The sequence below is a fragment of the Rhinopithecus roxellana genome, chromosome 6 (genome assembly GCF_007565055.1).
Source record: "Rhinopithecus roxellana isolate Shanxi Qingling chromosome 6, ASM756505v1, whole genome shotgun sequence".
Lineage (NCBI taxonomy): Eukaryota > Metazoa > Chordata > Mammalia > Primates > Cercopithecidae > Rhinopithecus > Rhinopithecus roxellana.
The window spans coordinates 6,805,080-6,828,562 of record NC_044554.1 but is presented as its reverse complement, the minus strand read 5'-3'; the positions used below and the strand labels follow the sequence as shown (position 1 = coordinate 6,828,562).

The 23,483-nt window shown below is 38.9% G+C and overlaps 1 protein-coding gene across 1 annotated transcript in view; it reads right to left on the bottom strand.

Annotated features, from left to right (window-relative positions):
* Positions 1-23,483, bottom strand: part of DOCK4 (dedicator of cytokinesis 4) — a 477,650-nt gene that overhangs the window by 272,573 nt on the left and 181,594 nt on the right. Inside the window, 2 exon segments of the mRNA XM_010382455.2 lie at positions 642-682; positions 4,197-4,280. Of these exon segments, the coding sequence (XP_010380757.1) occupies positions 642-682; positions 4,197-4,280 (125 nt within the window).

Sequence of the window (23,483 nt, the reverse complement as noted above, 5' to 3'; positions counted from 1 at the left end):
AGTAAGATAGAAAAACACAGATATTAGTAAGGATTAGTGTCAAAATCGCAAACTATACAAATAAAAGGTAAAACAAAAATGACATTACTTCTTGTTATAATTCCTGAGGATTTATAGAAATGTATCAAGGATAATGAATCTTAATTTCTGCCTGAAATGGTAAGAAAGATGGGTTTTTAAATAATATTGTTTTCCTGGCTTCAGCCCACCAAACCCAAAGGGACTCTTAACATGCCGCTAAGTATACTTGTTTCTCCAAATCAATATTTTGCAAATGATATTGTAGAAAACATAAAGGTTAAATACTGCTATTTAATATTTCGTTTGGAATATATATTTCCCCTGCCTGAATTTTAATTTAGCTCTCTGAGAAACTACTTCAAAAAGATTTTGTTTACATATAATGAGCTTATTAAGGTCTTCTCAGTACAATTTTCAAGAGCTAAATAGGATTATCATTTGAGTAGCATATCTTAACTATAATCCAAGTTCAAAAGAATTTCCAAAATTATGAAAATCTGCATTATCATTTGGCATTTCAACTGAGTCCCAACTGTAATTTCAATTGCATAAAGAAATAATTTAAATAACTATATTTCTTAATATATTTCATAATTATAGTTAGAAATAACAATTTTTACCTTGATATTTGGGTTTTTTAAGGCAAATCCTCTGTACCAGCCTGTGGAAAAATAATCATGGTCATATTTTTATAAACCATTGCAATATTTTAAAGATAATGACAAATCAATCTGTTCTTTGCCATGAAATTTTACCATACATGTAAAGATTCTGTGGATAAATATGGTAAGTATTGGCCTTAGGCTACAAAATAGCTCGAGTGAGCACACATAAGAATTCTATTAATAAAACCATTTTAAAAAAACTGTATCGAAAATTTTTATAAACAACAGAAATATCCATAATGTGAATAAAGGCTTTAAAATCAGAGCACTGGGCTTCAATTCTGGCTTTGCTTCTTACTGTCTGTTTAATCTTGGCCAAGTTACTTGACCTCTCTGAGCACCACTTCTTCCCATTTTACGAAAGGTCACATTATGTCACAGGGAAAGTCAAGAATCTGCACAAGATTTCATACATTTCCAAATTCTACTTGCCTGACTACAAAGGCCAGACTCTGCCACCAAATAAGAGTACCTGGCCAACAGACATGATGTGAATTGCACATCCTTAAGCCCACCATCTTGGGTTAAGATCAGTCTCATATCATACGAAGAGTAAAGCCATCATTCACTGCCAGAGTCAACTGGCACATTTTCATCAGCACAATGGCTGACCAAAAGCTCAGCATCATTTTGATTCTGTAGAGTAACTATTATAGTAGGCCCTTCTTATCTGCGGTTTCACTTTCCACGGTTTCAGTTACTCATGGTCAACCAGGGTGCAAAAATACTACATGGAAAATTCCAGAAATAAACAATTCATAAGGTTTAAACTGCATGCCATTCTAAGTAGCATGACGAAATCCCGTGCCTGCCCGCTCAGTTCCGCCCAGGACATGAATCATCCTTTTGTTCAGCGTATCCACACTGTCAATGCTACCCACCCATTCGTTATTTACTAGCCCTCTTGGTTATCAGATTGAGGATCACAGTTTTAAAGTCCTTGTGTTCAAGTCACCCTTATTTTACTTAATCACGGCTCCCAGGCACAAGAGTAGTGATGCTGGCAACTGGAAAGTGCCAAAGAGAAGCCATAAAGTGCTTTAAGTGAAAAGGTGAAAGTTCTTGAATTTAATAAGGAAAGAAAAAAACCATACACTGAGGTTGCTAAAATCTAGGTAAAAATGAATCTTGTATTCATGAAACTGTGAACAGTATATTGTTGTAATTATTCTATCATTAGTCATTGTCAACTGTGCCTAGTTTATAAATTAAACTTTATTACATGTAAAGGAAAAAACTGTATGATGTATAAGGTTCAGTACTATCCAAGGTTGCAGGTATCTTGGGGGTCTTAGGTCGCATGCCTTGCCAATAAGTGGGCTCAAGGACTGCTGGATTTAAGCTCCCAGCAATTCTGAATCAATTTTGCAGCGCTGTCCTTATATGTCTTTTTATAGTTTAAAACAAATCAGCATATATATTGTATTTTTTCAAGTGTAAAGACCACTTTGCTTATTGGCAAAAAAAATTATTATCCTATGTAGTAAATATTATGCCTAATAGAATTTTTTCAATAATTAAATTTTAGTTAAAATTTTAATACAAAACATACTTTGAGCTTTGTATTTAAGCATTCTTCCTCCTCATAATACATTTTCTTAAAAGGATATATTGTAAAATATCGTCCCTTACCAGTTTTAAAATCAGTCTGAGGAGAGTAGAATGAACTGAAAATCAGAACCTCTGTATCTCAGGGTTTATCAGCTGCCATAAAGACAGATCCAAGAAATACATCCCTTTGTAAATAATTATTCTAACAAAAACCAAAACTTCTTGAGAATTGCAAAAATGTCATAGAGAGGTCTCTGTCCAATTATACTATACAGAAAAAATTTTAGATTACAAAATACCTCCTATTAAATACGGAGCCCAGTTTCATACAGCAATTCAAAATAAATTTTATATTTATCTGTATACAAAGTAGAAACAGACAAAATATATCTGGTAATAACATAGAAAACCTTATTATATTTTTTAAGGTATCAATCACAGTGGACAGAATAAACATTCCAATATCACCATCATTTAATGCTAGGCTCTAACTAAATGTAGTAGTTCTGTTTCGGGGAATACCGTTTAATCTATAATAAATCTTGATACAATAAAATGTCATCATAATGTAAATTCCTAGTAAGGAAAACCTCGTAAGAAGAAAAACATGGGTATTCTGGGATATACTAATGGGGCTCTTAAATGTAGTCATTTTGTCAACAAGAAAAGCTAGGTGGCCGGGCGCGGTGGCTCACACCTCTAATCACAGCAATTTGGGAGGCCAAGGCTGGTGGATCACCTGAGGTCAGGAGTTCGAGAACAGCCTGGCCAACATGGTGAAACTCCATCTCTACTAAAAATTCCAAAAATTAGCTGAGTGTGATGGCATGTGCCTGTAATCCCAGCTACTCAGGAGTCTGAGGCAGAAGCATCACTTGAAACCGGGAGGCAGAGGTTGCAGTGAGCCAAGATCGCACCATTGCACTCCAGCCCGGGTGACAGAGCAAGACTCCATCTCAAAAAAAAAAAAAAGAAAAAAAGAAGCAGAAAAGCTAGGTGCAGTGGCTTATGCTTGCAATCTGAGCACTGCGGAAGGCCAAGGGGGAAGGATCACTTGAAGCCAAGAGTTTGAGACCAGCATGGGCAACATGGTGAGACTCCATCTCCAGAAAAAATAAAAAATAAAAAAATTAGCCAAGCATAATGGTGCATCCCGGTGGTTCTAGCTACTTGGGAGACTGGGGCAGGAGGATCCCTTGAGCCCAGGAGATTGAGGCTGCAGTGAGCCATGATCACGCCACTGCACTCCAACCTGGGTGACAAAGGGAGATCCTGTCTCAAAGAAAAACAAAAAACAAAAACAAAAACAAAAAACAAAAAAAAAGTAGTCTTTTGATCAGAAATCTTTTTAAGGACTAGTGTTCCAGGATGTTTCATGGAACAGGAATGGAAACATTTGAGAACTATTAGGTATCGTAAACGAGTTACCTCCTATACAAATTAATAATAATCATACAAGGTCAGACAATATATTCTACTAATATTATTCAAGTGCATTGAATAATTTTATTCCAAGTTTGAGGGGAAGAAACTATAGGTCTGGAGCAGAGTTGGTCTGGGCAGGAGCCCTCCAGAGGCATCTGGCTACTCAACCTCAGGTAAGCCATGTCTGCTCTGGGCCTCTGCTTCTTCCTGTGCTGTGGGATCTACTAGATCCTGAGGATTCTGAGAAAAACCTTCTAGTTTGGCACTGAGTCAAGAACTCCCACAGATATGGTAGCTTCAACTGCTTTCTCTGTTTGCATCTAATGACTATAAGGAAATAATATTATAATCAGCTTTAAAATAGGAAATGATGTCTTTCCATTAGCCAAACACTGAAAATGCAGGAAATAATTTTGTCAAAAATGACTTGCTGTGACTATTGGAAAAGTTCCAGAGATTAACAGCGGTATGGAGAGAATTTGTAGACTTTATAAACAGTCGTATGTTGAGGAGGTTGTTCATAAGGCTACTCACCATCACACTTCTCCAGGATCTGAACTGTATCTCCAATTTCCAGTGACAGGCCATATGGAACGGTTCCTCGGAAACTGGCAATAACTGTAAAAAAATGATATAGAATATATGCAGACAACCATGTCCATTACAGTTTATTATTAAATATTATTGACTAGGAAAAATGAATATAAATAGGAAGTATAATTTGATAGCTGGAACCCTCTGTCATATTTTAATTTTATATCTTTCTAAGAAAATCACTAAGTTCATATACTTTGCCAACTTCTTGGTCAGATTCAGTATTACAAATATGCATTTCAAATATATGAAATGTATTAAAATAATATAAAATATATCAATGCTATCACCCAATAATAGATATAAACAAAGGTATTGCCTGAGAGCTCCTTAAAGGACTGTGATCCTTTTGTTTCACTGCTTTCTTCACTCCCTCATCCAAATGCCCGGCCCATAGTAGTTAATAAATATGTGTTCAATAATAAATGAGGAATATATCTCCTGCTTATTATTAGGCTTGGTTTACCTTTCTGCTATATTGTTTGGAGCAGATTTCTTTTCCATAAACTATAAGCTTCTCAAGAGAAGGGACTGCATCAATTTGCTTACCATTATGTGCCCAGAGCCTAGCATAGTATGGGGTGCATAAAAGCAGTCTTCCTGTGCCATAATCAACAGAGACACTTTATTTAGTAATGACTGGGCCCTCCTACAGGTCTAAACACACAGCCACCACAATTCCCACTTGCACAATACCACTTGGAATGGGGAGGGGGATCACAATTAATTATAGATTAATGGTTTAGATTAATTGGTTTCTCAAACATTTTGCAGGGCAGAACAGGGCTAGGATGTTGTACCCACAGAGAGAAAGTACACATAGATTAGTCCTTTTCTGGCAACTCCAGGAATTATAGAGAGAATAAAGCTCAGTGATTCTTCCCTGAGTAGTAAGTGAAGCCTGAGTCAGAAATGAGGAAAAGATGGAGAAATAAAGAAAATGCGTTTCAACACACAAAAAGAGAGAAGACATCTCCTATGAAATACTATGCACACTGAAATCAACTCACAATTCACATCAAAAGAAAATGATTCTTAAAAGGCCAAAATTTTAGGAGGGAAACTTAAAATTTTGCTTCAGAGTGAGATTTAGATATAACTCCAATCCCCAAAATAAGTTATTGCTACTGTTGGGAATGTATATTTTAAAAACCTAAAGGAACACACTCATCTGTCAAAAATGAAAACATACCAATAAGTAATGAGCTTTTAGAGAAATCTCATGCTCTTTTATGATCTCAAAACAAAATTAACAGTAGAGGTCAAAACACAGGACAGAAAACACAACCCAAAGTCCATGAGACAGAACAAAGTAACTATATGGATAGAAACCAATTAAGAACATTTAGCCAAGCACTAATTTATGATATCATTTTCTAACTATAACCACGAATACCATATAGCCTCATAACGACGTGCAAACAGCTTTTTGCTGGCAAAACAATCAAGGATCTATATATCTTGACAGATGACTTCATTTAACTTTCAGAGACCTCTTCTTACAAGGGATCAGCAACTGAACTGACAGTAGATTGACTGCAATTTAAAAAACTTCAAGACAAACGTACACTCAGAATTGCCTTTCCAAACTCTGCACTACTGATGGTTCTCTTAGAAGTCTTGGCGTATGGACTTCCCAACACAGTTCTATACACAACACAATTGCGCATACAGCTCCGACCACTCAGGAACACCCTCGGACACCCAGGGCTGCCTCCCTCACTTCTGGCTCTCCGCTCTTTTTCATCACTTTCTTGAACACAGCAGTACCACTAATAGACTTCATTTCTTCACATTCCTCAGCCCCTGCAATCCAGCCTTAGCTGTGTTTTGAAATTGCTTTACTAAGATCTCCAGTCCCCTCAATGTGGCCACATTCATATCGCCTTCCAGGAGTCTTTCCTCTCTTGAATCTTCTACTGCTTCTGTCACACCCGTCAGCCTTCTCCAGACCTTCTTTCTTAGCCCTCCTCTTAAATGTTGGTGTGATCCAAGTTCCATCCTCAAGATGCTCAAGTGTAGGAAAATAGCGTCAAGGCTGGCATTCTGACACATGGATTTGAACCCCAATCTCATCACTTATTACCTGTGTGACCTGGGTCAGGATATCAACCTCTCAGAATCTCCACATCCTCACTGTAAATCATCACTGGGTGAGTGAATGAGGGTGTGGTTTAAAGGTGTGGTCATTACCATTAAATGCTCTTGTCTTCAACAGTCGGGTTCTTTTAAGAGTGTGCTTTAAATTCTAAGAACCAAAAACTGCATTACCTGGGAAAACTCATTCTTTCATAGGAGTTATTTAAAACTGGGATGACAGCTTGTCTAAGCCATAACCACGTATTATCTCATTTCTTATCCAAACAGTCTATGTGGGTGAATTCTGATTTGACTATTCAGCTATGTAATATGCAATACGTAATAAACATTAAAGGTAAGCAAAGACGTTCCCTAATCTCACTGGCCTTCAGATGGTTCCTCTATAAAACAAAGGAGCTAGACAAATGAACTGAAGTTCCCCTGCCAGTCTCAAATTCTGAGTCTGCAAGAGGACTTTCAGCTCAGCAGTGATATGGCATAGTACTTAGCAAAGAACTCTGTGTCCAAACCAGCCTAGTCTGTGTAATCACTGTCTGTAATCAAGTGGACACTTGTCTCCACCTGCAACAGCCATCTGATAATGCAGAAGAGACAGCCTGCTCTCAGCATCTCACAAGGCCCTTATCAACTGCTCTCCAACTTTTCCAGGCTCACACCCAACCCAACTCTCCACACACTGCCCTATGCTCAGTCACACTCAAATTCTCATCAAGCTTTTTCTTGCAGACCTCAGTGCTTTTACATCTATTATTCCCTTTTTAGGGGGTTGCCTTCTTCACTCCTACACTGGGAAATGCAAAGCAGCTTTAATTTAAGGCTTTGCTCCAAGGTTAGGACATTAGAAGATTTCCTGATGCTACTCCTTCCTTTTTGTCATCCGTGGGTCCACGTGGAATGCGATTACTCCCTCATCTGTGTTCTCAGGACACTCTGACCACACCTCAAATATAGTAAGGCATCACATAATATTACAGCACTTCGTCTATCTGTGTCTTTCTACTTGGGAAGAGAAACTATTTCTCATTCATCTTTCAAGAGCCAGCATGAGCATCTGAGTATAAGAACGGTGTACAAACACATGGAATGAATGAATGAATGAATGAATGAAGGCACTGAGAAATGGTGCCTAGGTTTTAATGGATTTGGACAACCTCAGGGACTCTTCTCATAACTAAAAGTATCTAAGGAATAAGTTTTAAACTGCAGATCATATTGGAGAGGAATATTTTTCAGGATATAGTTCAAGGAATGACTTCGATCTTTATCTTCTAAAATGGCAAGTCACTCTCAATCATTGAGTTAGACAAGTAACTCCACCTTGCTGTGTACTAATGAATAGATGGATGGATACTATACTCAGGAAAAATGTTTAGGCTTCAAGTTATGAAAGAGAAAGGCAGTTCTAGGTAAAGAGCGAAGAATTTGAAAATATGGTTGGCTCATGTTTCTCAGTGGTAGCATATAATGTATCATAAACTAAGGAAAACCAGTTTAGCAAAGCAGATATCCAAACACCATGTATGCATTAATGAAGCCTCAATATGCAATTCTGTCAAATACACTTAAGGCATCTGCTATTTTCAAATTCCATTTGGAAACAACTTTTCAACTAAACCCCTTTAAATTTCTCCAAGTGTTTCTACATGAAACATGTCTATAATTGAAAATGCATTGTCACCAGTTATTATAAAGTAGCTGTCTCTTTCTACAAAAGTTTACTCATCATATACTTCCCAAGGGCATTTTCCCCCAAATACTATCAAGGTTTACCAAAGATGCCTACACAGCGTTTTGATCCCTCAATTTCCTTTTCTTATTCTTCTTATAAATTGAACAGTTTCTTATAAATTGATCCTTAGTAGCTACAGGAAACAATTATAGAGAATGAATCCTTGGTAAAGCTGGGAATATAAATATTCAGTTCTATTATTTTAGTCATACTGGCCCTGAGAGCACAATTTTAAACTGCATATAAAAACTACTGCTGTGGTGATGTGTTCTTCTCTGCCCATTTGCTACCATGGAAAAATTTACTTGGATTAATAAACTCAGTTTATATGTATATAAACCCAGTTTATAGGTAAGTCCTTAAAAACTGTCAGCTGAAAACACTAAATTCATACCATAACCATTTTGAGAAAGATGTCCTAACCAACTGCCTGTTATTACTAACAGTGTCATCATTCCTTTATATAATGATATCAGTTCAGTACCTATTGACAGTTTATTAAGAATTAAATAGCCGTGAGAAACAGTCTCAGACACACTCCTAATTTTCTATGAGGAAGATAAAAAGAAGGTAAATGATGCAGTGAAATGGGGACTCATTTCTTAGTTTCAGTGATGCTATTTGCTCATGCCAAGAACCAATGCACATTTTAAAACTTTTTAACGGAATACAAAGAAAATCACAGGAGTCCATGACTTAAAATTTTAAAGCAAAACAAAGTATTAAGAATTATCAGCCAGGCACAGTGGCTTATGCCTGTAATCCCAGCACTTTGGGGGGCTGAGGCAGGTAGATCACTTGAGGTCAGGAGTTCGAGACCAGCCTTGCCAACATGGCGAAACCCCGTCTCTGCTAAAACTACAAAAAGTAGCTGGGTATGGTGGCGGGTGCCTGTAATCCCAGCTACTTGGGAGGCTGAGGCAGGAGAATTGCTCGAACATGGGAGGCGGAGGTTGAAGTGAGCTGAGATCGCGCCACCGCACTCCAGCCTGGACAACAGAGTGAGGCTCCATCTCCAAAACAAACAAACAACAAAAGAATTATTATAAGTCAACTACATAGCTCTAAACTACAGACAATAACATACCCTTCCTCATCACTGTCAAAATAATATTCAAAATGATTCTACTCGGCAAAGGTCAATTCCAGCCCAGCACAGGCTGCCCTTGCCCTTTACAGGCTGACCATCTAAGATGAATGGAACACAATGCAGGAAAGAAATCATGAAAATGTTTTGTCTTTGGTGATACAAAGGAAGGAAAACTTCTCTCTTCAGGTCAGATTTTGGCTTCATCTTTCTGCTAAAAGGATCTCCAACTCATGAACATGGTTTAAAAGGTCACTTATGAGCCAACTGCTTACAATACAGAACACACAAAGCTACTCTTCTCAAGTTCTGAGGCTAGCCCACAGAATCCTATTTCATGGCAAAAGGAAACTTGTTTTTCACAGCAAAAATAAGCTGACTGCACCAGAAACTAAATATAAAATTTTATATCAGTGCTTGTAAAATATTGAACACTGGTGCTGAAAACATAGCAGTGTCCATCAGAAGGCAGTGATGGAGCAGGCATTGGTGTTGTAGACATTCTCAAGGAATTCTGTGTCACGACCTCAGAGGACATTTCAAACTGGTTCCTTCCTACATCCATGTTCATTTCACATACGGCTCTGGCATGGCATGGAAGGATCCATTAAGGTTTACCAACTTTTACGAGGATTATTTGGGGGGGCTCATAAATGGAAAAGAGATAAAGGGGTAGAATTTCTGAAGAACCTAGGTAAGGTTTGGAAGAAACAGAGAAAAAGGAAAGGGATTAAGGAGAACTAAATTCTTTTTAAAAAAATTTTTTTATTTATTTGAGACAGAGTCTTACCATTGCCCAAGCTGGAGTGCAGCGGAATGATCTCGGCCCATTGAAACCTCCACCTCCCAGGCTCAAGCCATCCTCCCACTTCAGCCTCCCCAGTAGCTCAGACTACAAGCGTGTGCAACCACGCCTGGCTAATGTTTGTATATTTTGTAGAGATGGGGTTTTGCCATATTGCTCAGGCTGGTCTCAAACTCCTGAGCTCAAGCAACTTGCCTGCCTTGGCCTTCCAAAGTGCTGGGATTACAGGGGTGAGCCACCACACCTGACCAAGAAGAACTAAATTTTTCTCAGGTACTTTACTTCATGAAATAGTGAACTATGATGGAAAAGGAAAAGGGGTCACCTCTTCTACATACATACAAAACCCCGCTGTAGGGAAAGATAAAATGTGGTGGAAAAAAACAAAGCAATAGTCTATTTCAAGGTACTTCCCTGTTTTCTAGCTGTCTGTGACAGGGCTGGAGGAAAGACAGAGTCATTTGGAGATTTCTTTTGGTACTATCATTTTGAAGGTATAGCATAGAATTGTTTTTCTTCTTTATTCCCTTTTGTTTTTTCCCCTCCAGAAGATGAAGTTAGAAGCAAGCTGGTTATTCCTAACCACAAGGAACTCTCCGGTGGCTGCCTGTGTCACAGTAGGACTATGTGGAGATGAAGTGTTATCTCCCGGATACTGCTCTGTGATTCAAAAGAACTCACTGGGGAGAATAAAGAAATGCTGTGTTCCATCTTCTGGCCCTCAGACCTGCCACATGTTTGGGATCTGCCTTCATGTGGTACTAGGTTGTGCCCATAGGCCTCACATACCTTGCAGGCTCACCTAAGAGGCACAAAAATATGCACACTCAAAAGCAGGACTGCATTCTTATGCCAGTTATCACGGTCAGCCTTTGAGACATGTCACACAACTCCTTTCTGGCCTACGTGACTTTGAAATATCAGAAGCATATTGAATGAAAGGTACAAAATTGTTTCTGAGATATTAAAAGGTACCACCTGAAAATACATTGCTGACTTTGACTATTAAGAAGATAGCTCTCCCAGGGATTGCAGAACGTCATCCTCCTTGAACCACAAGGCCAAGACAAAGCATGGTGGTAGGTACTGTGATGCACCTCCCAGATCCTTCTTTGGAAATCAGTGACTCTCCCTATGGCTGGGAGTGCTGGGGTAGACAGTCCTCGAACCCTAGCACCCTTCTGGGATGGCTTCAGCTGAAGAGAGCTGCTTTGCCCAAGGCCGGGGCTACTTCTCAGGGTGGCTCACATCCAGTGAAGGCTGGGCCTTGGCACTACAACTTGGTACAACTCTGCAGGGCCATTCCCACTTAAGTGACTAAGACTGTCACTAGGCCTGCATCACAGATCAACTCCTCCCTCTGTCAAGTTCTGCTTCCTTCCTCGCCACTGCACTGGGGTGAACCCCGAGAGGACTTCCTGCTAAATACCCTGCAAGCCAATCTCCATCTCAGGGTCTGCTTCCTGAGAGACTCAGCCTCTTACAAGCTTTCAAGCACTCCCGATTCAGAATTTACTTCTGGCCCAATTTGTTTAAAGTCCTCTTTTTAAGGGAGAAGAAAAAATAACATGATTGCATTACTATTTTATCTTAAGGATTATGCTAAGTTTTTCATGTGTTAGTTCTAACCTTCTATGACAGACATTCCAATACTCATTTTAGAGATAGAGAAACAGGAAAAAAAAAAAAAAGAAGAAGAAGCAAACAAGGAAGAGAATTAGTAACATCACGAGGGAATTTTTCCACATTCAGATTTGAAGACATTGTCACTATGGCAATAAATAAACCCATTTTATTCTCCAAAGGGTCATAAACAGGCTCTTCACCGTGGATTTCATGTCACAAATGCTAAGGTCCTCTTTCTTTCCTAAGTGGCTACGAGAAGAACTGAAGGTCAAAAAAAAAAAAAAAAAAAAAAATTAAGCTAATTATTGCATCCACCTATCCATACTTTTAAAAACAATGTAATATGATAAAAAGGTTATGATTTTGGCCAACTGCCAGCCAAAAGGAGCATCCTAGAAGAGATGAGAGAAAGCCCAAACAATTACTTCAAAAGCCTCCTAGCACTTAGGAAAGGGCGACAATGTGAATTAGATGGAGGCTTGGGATTTATCTCCACCACTTATGAACCATGTGGTCCTTGGTCCTTCCATTTGCTAGCACAGGATGACTTCCCCTGCCTGGCCTACCTCACAGGATGTCACAAGGATCAAACAAATATATGAGAATTCGATGTGTAAGGAAATATGAAATAATAACATTTTTCCATCATAATTGTTAACTGGAAATTTGCAAGCTAGATCTGAATCTGCCATAGATTCAAAAGCCAAAATAAGCCTGCCATTTGTAACAGTAAATAAAACACCCTTTCTCTGTTCTGTTATTACAGTTTCTTGGAAATCGTTATTAAGCTAAACTTAGAAAGACTCAGGCTTAAGCACCTCAAGAGGTAAAAAGGCTGATACTACTGCTTTTTCTGATAAAGCAGCAAAAAAAAAACAACAAAAAAAACCATCTTTGGCAATGAGACTGATAAGGAAAGTAATGGGGTTAAGAGGGATGTTCCAAACACGCTAAGGCAGAGTTAGGAAGGGAGGCAGATGCAGTTTTTACCATTCACTCTGCATAACAGTATTATTTGTGCAAGGTACAATAGATAGCACCAGGTGGGAAAAAATTATAATACAGTCTTCATGTCCCAGTGGAGAAAGAAGTTACAGAAGGCAATTGGTTTTCTCACAATCCAAATGAAAAACTGTTTTAATAAAATATCATTTTCCAATCAATTGTATTTAATCCTCTACCAATATTTGGTAAAAATAAATGAAAAGCCAACTTTTTCCAATGTGAGATGGTTAATATTCAAATAATATTACTTAAGATTAAGAACTAAGATTATTTAAGATACAGGATTAAGTTTGCTTACTTTTGGTTACTTTTAGTTTTTTTCTATAAGGGAAGAGAAAAAGAATGTTATATCCCTCTGTTCCTTTTTTTTCTGATTTCTCTCTTTGAATACTAATACTCAAAGTCACAAAACATGTAACACAGTAGAATTGAAGTGGTACATCCAAATGTCAGTGCCGTCTCCACCCTGCACTGGAGGGACATGGCAGGCCAGCCCAGTATTACAAAAGTCATCAAAAAAAGTTAGCAAATGTCACAAAATGAATTGGAAGACAGGGACCCAGCCTCCATACACTGCACTTTAAAGCACCCAGCTTCTTTTTGCATCCTCTTCTATAATGTTCTCTCCAGTATAATATTCAGCCCTGTGTCAGCTCCACTCACTCATCTTCCTCATACAACTAAGCATTTATTTTTCTGATTTTTCCTCATACGTATTCCTTTTCCCAATGTGGATTTTGACTCCCATTCCTAGTGTTGACTTCTTAAGAGGTCTGCTAGATTATTACCTACAAATTGCCTTCCACTCAGAAGAAGTCAAACTTGAAATTCCTACAGCTACTCCCCCTTTTGCTCTGATGACTAAGCCAATTTCCAATTTTGAACAAATACTAAATTTTACTGGCTCTGGCCATTGACACCTAGTCAAAAACTATTTCTCAAGGAGACAGGGGAGCCAGTGAACAGTTCAATGGAGAAACAAAGGAACAAAGTTCAAAGTTCTTTCAAAATCTAGCTCTTACATAGTTTCCCAATCTCGCCCTTTACAACTCCCTGCTCAACAGTCCCACTGAACCTCTCTTATCTATGCCTTTCCAATTGCTTTTCCCTCCACTTGACATCTGGGCCTCTTACTCCTGTCCCCTTGACAGGTCTTCTTCAAAACAATGCAAGCATCCTCCTCTATCACGTGCGTCCATGTGAAGAGACCACCAAACAGGCTTTATATGAGCAATAAAGCTTTTGCAAGTCACAGGGGTTACTGACGGCTGAGCTTCGGCTCAGAGGCCTGACATCCTCAAGAAAGGCTTACTCTGTATCCTAACTCCACCACACCAGTCCACTTTACGTCCCTCCATCCTCGAGGAAGGCTTAGCCTGTACCCTAACTCCACCACACCAATCCCATTTACGTCCCTCCAACACTGATTACACTCAGCACCTCTACTTTTGGGGCTCCTTTATGTTCCCAATACGCAGCAAAATGCATGACACCTAGTGGGTACTCAACGAGTGTCAGTTGAATATATAAATGGGATGAAATCACCAAGGTGTGCAGTTGACTCATTTATTAAATTAATATTTAACGGTTATTCTCCATGTGCCAGTATTGTGCTAGGCACTAGGAATACAATGGTGAAGATAACACTTTGTACTGGTGTTGAGTTACTAAGTCATGAGAAAGAACAAGTTTCCCACATTTTTTGGTTGCTACAAAACACAGTTCAGAGTGTGCAGATGGATAACCCTTCAGGTGCTTGGATTTTGTCACTTGGTCATTCAATTAGCACTTCTTCTATGTGCATTTAATCCATTTTATTAATTTTTATCAATTTTATCAATTTCTACTATTGGTAGGAATTTTGTTACCTCAATAAAACACAACACATCTTTAAGGAAGGGACTAGTAGTCCAACCAGCAGAGCACCTAGAAATGAGGATCTCTTAATTGTTTAGCAAATACCACAAAAGTGAACGGGAGGATAGAGACCCAGGCCCCCCACACACCATCTTAAAGTACTGATGTACTCTCCTACCAAAAAGCATTCCCTTCTACACCTCTGTGTTTTATATTGCCAGAGATTTCTTTTTTTTTTTTTTTTTTTTTTTGAGACGGAGTCTCGCTCTGCTGCCCAGGCTGGAGTGCAGTGGCGCGATCTCGGCTCACTGCAAGCTCCGCCTCCCGGGCTCACGCCATTTGCCTGCCTCAGCCTCCCGAGTAGCTGGAACTACAGGCGCCCGCCACCACGCTCGGCTAAATTTTTGTATTTTTAGTAGAGACGGGGTTTCACCATGGTCTCCATCTCCTGACCTCGTGATTCGCCCGCCTCGGCCTCCCAAAGTGCTGGGATTACAGGCATGAGCCACCGCACCCGGCCCAAGATGTTTAAATATACACAGCAAACAGATACACTTATAGTTAGTTCTATTGTTCTTATGTGGGAAAAAATTAAGCCCACTGACTTTTTTTTAACATTTAATTTTGAATTAATTTCAGATTTATAAGGAAGTTACAAAAATAAGCCAGGCATGGTGGTATGTGCCTGTGGTCCTGGCTATTCAAGAGGCTGAGGTGGAAGGATGGCTTGAGCCCAGGTGTTCCAGGTTGCAGTGAGCTATGATCACACCACTGCACTCCAGCCTGAGAAACAGGGTGAGATCCTGTCTCAGAAGAAAGGAAGAAAGGGAAAAGGAAGAAAAGAAAGGAAGAAAAAAGAAGTGTCAGAGGTATTCAAACCAGAGTGACTCCATATTGAACAGAGGCTGGGAAGAATAAGGCTGAGACCTACTGGGTGGCATTCCCAGGAGGCTGGGCATTCTTAGTCATAGGATGAGTTAGGATGTTGGCAGGACTAAAATACAGGTCATTAGGACACTGCTGATAAAATAGGATGCCTTAAAGAAGCCAACTGAAACCCACCAAAACCAAGATGGCAACGAAATTGACCTCTGGTCCTCCTCACTTCATTATATGTTAGTTACAATGCATTAGCATGCTAAAACACACTCCCACCAGCACCAGGACAATTTACAAATGTTATGGCAACATCTGGAAGTTACCCTATATGGTCTGAAGGGGAGGAACCCTCAGTTCTGGGAATTGCCCATCCCTTTCTTTGGTAACTCATGAATAATCCACTCTTTGTTTAGCATATAATCAAGAAATAACCATAAAAATAGCCAACTAGCAGCCCTCAGGGCTTCTAGTTCCCTACTTCTCCAATAAACTTAACTTGCTTTCACTTTGCCTTGTGGACTTGCCCTGAATTCTTTCTTGCTTGAGATCCAAGAACCCTCTCTTGGGGTCTGGATCAGGACCCCTTTCTGGTAACAGAAAGAAAGAAAAGAAAAAAGTAACACAAATAGTATAAGATATATTCTTAAATAAGCTTCAGCAAATGTGAAGATCTTAAATAAATAAAGTACATTTACCAAAACCAGGAAGTTAAATTTGAAAAAATACACTGTCTTAGTCCATTTTGTGCTGCTATAACAGAGTATCACAGGCTGGGTAATTTATAAAGAAATTTAATTCTCACAGTTTTGGAAGCTAGCACGTCCAAGATCAAGGTACTGGCATTGTGGTAAGAGCCTTCCTGCTTTGTCTTCACATGGTGGAAGGACGAAGAACATGTGAACTACCCAAACACAGCCTGAAGCCTCTTTTAATAGGGCCTTAATCCCATTAACAAGGGAGGAGTCCTCATGGTCCTATCTTTTTTTTTTTTTTTTTTTTGAGACGGAGTCTCGCTCTGTCACCCCGGCTGGAGTGCAGTGGCACGATGTTCACTCACTGCAAGCTCTGTCTCCCGGGCTCACACCATTCTCCTGCCTCAGCCTCTGGAGTAGCTAGGACTACCTAGGACTATAGGTGCCCGCCACCATGCCCAGCTAATTTTTTTTGTATTTTTTTTTTTTTTTAGTAGAGATGGGGTTTCACCGTGTTCGCCAGGATGGTCTCCATCTCCTGACCTCGTGATCCACCCACCTCAGCCTCCCAAAGTGCTGGGATCACAGACGTGAGCTACCGCGCCCGGTCTCCCAGTCTAATCATTTCTTAAGGTCCCACCTCTTAATATTGTCTTTTTGGCAACACCTGAATTTTTAAAAGGATTACCTTTCAACATAAATTTTGGAAGGGACAAAAAACATTTAAACTATAGCATATACTTTTAACTATTCTACAGTTCATATGCAAATTTCACCACTTGTCCAACTAATGTCATCTTTGTCCTGTCCAGGATTGCACATTACATTTAGTTGTTACATTTTCTTAGTCTCCTCCCATATTGGACAGTTTCTCAGTCTTTGTCTTTCATGACTTTGGCTACTTTTAAGGATATTGGCCATTTATTTTGTACAGTATCTCTAAATTTTGGTGTGTTTCCTGAAGATTAAATGTAGAATATGCATTTTTGGCATGAATATCACAGAAGTGATGATGTGCCCTGCTTGGTGTATCTCATTAGGAGGTATATGATGGTGATAGGTTTTATTACTGCTGATATTAACCTTGATCACTTGGTTAAGTGTCTGCCAGGTTTCTCCACTGTACAGTTACTATGTTTGCCTTTGTAAGTAACAAGTATCTTAAGGGAAGATACTTTGAGACTACGCAAATATACTGTTTTTCATCATACCTCATAACATCCATTGATAATTTTTGCCTTGCAACCTCAGCCATTTCTAATCATGATATTTTCTCACAAGGTTATTCAGACACAGCTGGATTATTTCAACTGCAATCAAAACCTGTAATGGGTTCTTGTTGAAGTGGATACAATATACTTAGCTTAGTCTTGATTTCTTTAATATAAAGTACAAAATTAATACCACTACTATAGGCATCCTTGAACCAACTACTCAGTGTATCAGGTGAAATTTCAAGTGTTTCAGAAAATGAAAAACATTTCATTTATTTCAGAAAATGGAAACAAATGAACATTTTTGTCCAATTTTCATACATGGCATGATCTCTTTAGATATTACTTCCTTAACCAAATAATTTGTATATGGGTGTTCGGTGAAAAAGATAGCTTTTGAACGATTTCAGCCAATATTTTCAAGAAAAATTGGATGGGTCTTACAATTAACTGTATTCATCTTCAGGTTTGAATCAAACCCTCTATCTTCACTGCAATTATCAGTGACTTATAAAGGAATCTGGGTAAAATGATATATATTTGTTTAATTTTCTGGTAGGAATCTAGACTTCCTAATCATTTTGTATAATAACACTTATTTTTAACTAAGGTCTTAGGACTTACTGATATTCACAGAAGTATCAGAAGTTACTAATTCTGTGGCATACTGTACTGAGAACTATGTTTAACAGATTTTACGTATTAAAATCTTACTTCAAATAAGACACTGGCTACAAACTACAATGAGCATCTTTACAAAGGATTTACGTTTTGGAAATGTTATAAAGTTGGCTATTTGGAATCAGTAACTAGATTCTGAAGCTACCTCATAATAGCCTACTTAATCGATGAAACAACTGAAATAACAATTCCACACGTAATGAAAATTGGGTGATGGGAGGGATTTATACATAGTAGAGGCAGTATAGTATGGGAGAGGTAGAGCGGTCTTGGCAAACGTAGAGACAGAATGAACATGAGCTGACTCCTCCTCTATACTGTGTTTCTCCTCCTGGCCTCCTAGAAAACCTTGATTCCTGAAAAGCCTCACCTCAACTTTGCCACAACCTGGTGATCCATCCATACTGTTCACAGGCCCCAGGAGAGATTGGACAATTATGAACACACCTTGCTTTCTTCCATCGTTTCCCTGTTCCCCAAGGGAATGTAGCTGTACTGAGAACACCAATCTCTCAACCACACCCTATCCCAACCCCTATGGAAAACATAGTAGCTACCTGACCAATGGGAGTTGAGGGAATGAACACTCATGTCTTCTGGGATCTGGGTTGAGCCCAGGTCAGCCATTCTTCAGACTTGCACAGTATTGGGACTAGAAAGGCCTTATAGGAACACTCACACCATTCTATGTAAGGTACTTGTAAACCTGGTATTCATGTGGCTTATGTTATCTAGGAAACTAATAAAACTCTGTTACTTCCACTTTACAAATTCTCTATGAAGCCTTTCTGCTTCCTCTTAATGACTATTTTTTTTTTTTTTTTTTTTTTTTTTTGAGACGGAGTCTCGCTCTGTCTCCCAGGCTGGAGTGCAGTGGCCGGGTCTCAGCTCACTGCAAGCTCCGCCTCCCGGGTTTACGCCATTCTCCTGCCTCAGCCTCCCTAGTAGCTGGGACTACAGGCGCCCGCCACCACGCCCGGCTAGTTTTTTGTATTTTTTTAGTAGAGACGGGGTTTCACTGTGTTCGCCAGGATGGTCTCGATCTCCTGACCTCGTGATCCGCCCGTCTCGGCCTCCCAAAGTGCTGGGATTACAGGCTTGAGCCACCGCGCCCGTCAATGACTATTTTTAAAAAGAAAAGATATTAAGGGAAAAAATGCTGCTTGTTTATCATAGAGATTTTAACGACAAGTTAAGGCATAATTCATGAAACTCTAATAGCCAAATCGGGGAATCAGGAAAAAAATGAACATTACCAACTCAGCACTTATCAATTATAAATGAACTTTTAAATTCTTCCTCAGGGTTTCTAGAAGCCACCAGGCTCCCCTGAGAATCATGCCCTCTGTTCTTCTGCTCTTCCAATTTTATAAGCTAATGAAGCAGTTGCTTTCCACGCCTTTCTTCCCAGTGTAAATTTCAGCTAACTATTGATTTCAGATGCTGTCTACAATAATTGAAATATGGGTTGTCTTTGTTTGCAAAAAGCTACACTATTTAAAAGAAACTTAAAAAAAAAAAAAACTCCCTACACCACCCCCACCCCCCTGCCCCTGCCCCCATTTTTTCATGGAGGGTTAAAATCTTCAGAAATATTTCTCCTTTGCTCTCTGCTATGAAACTTGCCAAACAAATGAGATAAATTTTCCAAAATACCTTCAAAAACAAACAACAGGTCTGGTGTTAGGGCCAAAAGCAGTCACTGATTTCACAATAGGGTAATTAGGAACAATCCATCTACTGCAGTTCTTTGGTTCAAATGATAATTTTGCTTTTGTTTTTATTTTTCTGACCATCAACTGAGGTGACTTGGCCTGTCCATGAACTAAATCTGACAATGTGCATGCCCTTGGTGCTCACATACAAACTGGGTACCCTTAACATTGCAAGCCAGCCAATGCAAAGCGAAATAACAAGTGCCCAAAGATAAGAAGATTCAAAGAAGAATCTTAAACAATTCAAAGAATTTTATTTTTTGGAATACAATCTAAAACTTCCAAAAATATACTCAACATTCAAAAATTAAATTGAGGATGAGACATATTCTTCCCTAGGTGTGCAGGAATTTACAGATAATTTCCATTAACAAAAAGAAGAATCAAGAGCTCAAATTCCTAAGTATGTCTAGAAGAAGGTATACCTGTATGAAAAGTACATGTAAGATATGACTTTTTCTCCTTTTACTAATGACTGTAATTAAGAACTATCTTATTTTATAGCCTCTGCTAATAGCCATTTGTTATTACTAACATATATTTGTATCTTATAACTATATTGCCAATTTACTAATAGTTTCACTATTAATAATATGGGTTAATATGAATATAGTTTTAGTGAATTCTGGAAGTTAAAAAGCAATCTATATAAATGAATAATTTAGTTATTTCTAAATCTAAGTGAATGGATCAAAACACTGACCACAGGCCATCAAGACCCCAAAATAATATGCTTAAAAATTCTGAGTTTATCAGCTTCTGGTAAAATTCAAACATAAATAAATAAATATCCCTGCTATCTTTCCTATCTTTACCTCTTACAGCTAAAGGAAATACAATTAAAAAATTAAGATACTTTTTGAAAACTTTTTTAATAACTGAGTTTTAAGGTCTTTTTAGTGTACTAAATGTTCAATTTTTAAACTTTTTAATAAATCCAGAATAGCAGATTTGCCTACTAAAGGACGAAGTCTTAAAAAATTTCTGCATTTTGCTGTGAGTTCTTCCTAAAAACACAGGCAAGTAGGAAAGTCAACTTGTTTGTTTGCTTACCTAGGAGTTAAGTCTAGAACTAAGTCATATTATGGCAGAAAATCCCAATTTACAACTGGAGCTGCAGAATTAAAAATACCCAGCATTATGCAGAAAAACTTTCCTACATTGTGTTTGAAGCTGTGTGACAGATATATAAAAGTACTAACTGTTTCTCAATCACCACCTGCTCAGCACCCACCTGAGTTCTGACACAATAAGCAAACAGGACAGGCTAAGCAAGATCTCCTCAAAACAGATGAGTTAAGAGCTAATATTTTCCTTTCTTTGCCACAAGACTGAACCTTTTTTATCCTCATACATGTGTAGAAATAATAGATCACTCTGTCAGTTTTCCAAAATCTAGTTTGGTCCTGCTAGAAGTAACTTACATCAAGCTACTCACTGTGCATCAATCTTGAACCCCCCAGGTAAAAAAGTTCACCTTCACACTATTCCCCAGCCATGGCAGGTCTTTTTGCTTGTTAAAGCATAAAACAAAAGAAAACAAATATCAGTCTGAACACTTAATGCCCTTCATGTAGTCTATAGCTTATCCCAATTGGCCTCGTGAAAAGCCAATTTTAGAATTTACATTTGTTTTGGGAAAAGGGGAAATGTCAATCATGTTTGAAGACTAGTCTCTGACTAAATGATCATACCTTCAGAAACTAAAACCTGAGAGCACTGCAAGACCATGTGGCACAGAAGATAGGCCAAAACTGACTTTGCTGTCTATGCCAAAGAGTCACTGGTACCCTAAAAGAAAAAAAAAAAATGAAGGAAATTTAATAAGTGAACTAAAGGTGGGCTTTTCAGGGAGCTAGAATATAATGAAAAGGTGTGGTCACTGCTAATCACAATGGCCTGGCTTCAGATGTTTCTTTCATGTTCTGTCACCATCAAAACTCTGGTAAAACATGATCTAATCCTAATACATGATCTAATCCAAATTTCATTTGGAATTTCTCAACATAACTCCTTAAATTTTCTCTATACTTATCCAAGTATTTGTACTTCATTTTCCTGCCCATTTCTCCCCAGAGTTCTGGAGGGTCAACAACAGCAGCTGGAACAAAGGTGGAGGCCAAGTGAGGATGGGAGATGGCCCATTATCATGTCCAGCCCTGCTGGGGGACAAACACTAGACAGTACACAGAGGACAAAAGCTGATGCCCAAAGCCATTACGATTTTTCTCTTCTAAACTATTTTGCTCCAGCAATCAGCCTTTTATATTTAAGCATAAAAAAGGATCAATAAAATGCTACCGATGAATATAAGGAGCTTTAGCACACTTTGGCAAATCTATTTTGCTAGTTCAGAAACTTACTTGTTAGTTCTTAGCTGTGTTTTATATAGATGAGGTAAATACCAGAGATATGAAAGATTTCATCTATATAGGAGACTAGGTATCTGTTCTCAAAGGGCCCACACCTAAGTGAAGAAAAGGGGTAGATACAAATGAAACTAAATAGAAAACAATACCTATTTATCCTTTGACTAGTTCAGAAAAGAAGTGATACTTGAATTTCATCCATAGCTCTACACATAAAGTGGAATAAAAATTCCTGAGGCCATTTATAGTGCAGGAGGAAGTCTAACGCCTTCCCATGGGCAAGTCAGATGATCCACTCCGTGAATCTGAGCACCAGCTGAAGCACAGTATTTCATCCAAAAAGGATCCCATCATTTCCATGAATTCTCCCACGTCTCCTCTGAAGCTAATTTTCCCCATCTTTCAACAGCTTCCTTCAAGTTTATGTCTTTTAATTTATTTATTGCAAGGGGAGTTCTAGTCTAATATTTCCTCAGAGGGTTCCCAAACCATTCACAGCTGTCAAACACAACTATACACAAAAAGGACCGTCTACGGGTTCTTCCAGAGTTTCTTCACCCTGCTTTCCCAGTTTACACAAGCCAGCTAATCTCCACCACTAACAGACTACAGCATAGGCCCAGTACAAACCCCAGAAAGCCCAATATCATGTGAAGGGCATACTAAATGCTCTATTGAAAACACATGCATATGATTATTGATGCTTCCAATTAATATCAAAATTGTAAACTGCAAAAGACCACTAACCATGAGCAGGGACATTAACTTGGTACTATATTCTGTGCCAGGACAGTGTGAGAAATACCTAGAACAGAAAGGTTTACCTTTTCCCCTTTATATGTAATCTCCTCTGTTCCTATCCAGTTCCCCCCAGGAGATGCTGTGGTATGTGTTTAGCACAGTATAATCACTTACTCAATGTTGACTAAACATCTGCCGCAGACTGGATACCACTCTATGTACTGAGCCAGAAGTATCCACAAACTCAGTACAAGCACTCTTCACAGCAACTCTCTGCAGTAGGTATTCTTATCTGTATTTTATAGACGAGGAAAGCTGGGCCCAGAGAAGAGAAGCAGTTTGCCAAAGGTCACAAAGCTCAATGGTGGTACGGGAGAGGGTTCCGCCCCTGACCAGCTGATGGCTGTCCCAGCTGTAATTACTGCTCCTTGAGAGGGGAGCAGGCAGAGAGCAGTGGTGAGGAGCATGGCTCAGGCTTCTGCATAAAGTGAGTTCAAATCCCATTCCTGCTACTTATTAACCATGTGACCCCAGCCAGCTATTAACTGTGCTGTGCTTCAGTTTCCTCAGACTGTAAAATTGGGGTGATAACAGTATTTGCCTCCCAGAGTTCTGTGGGAATGGAACGAGTCCTGTGGAGAACAGGGATGGTGTTCAGCACAGTGATGGGCATACCTGGGCAGCAAAGGCACATGAGCTGTCAATGTTGACCATTTCTTTGACTACT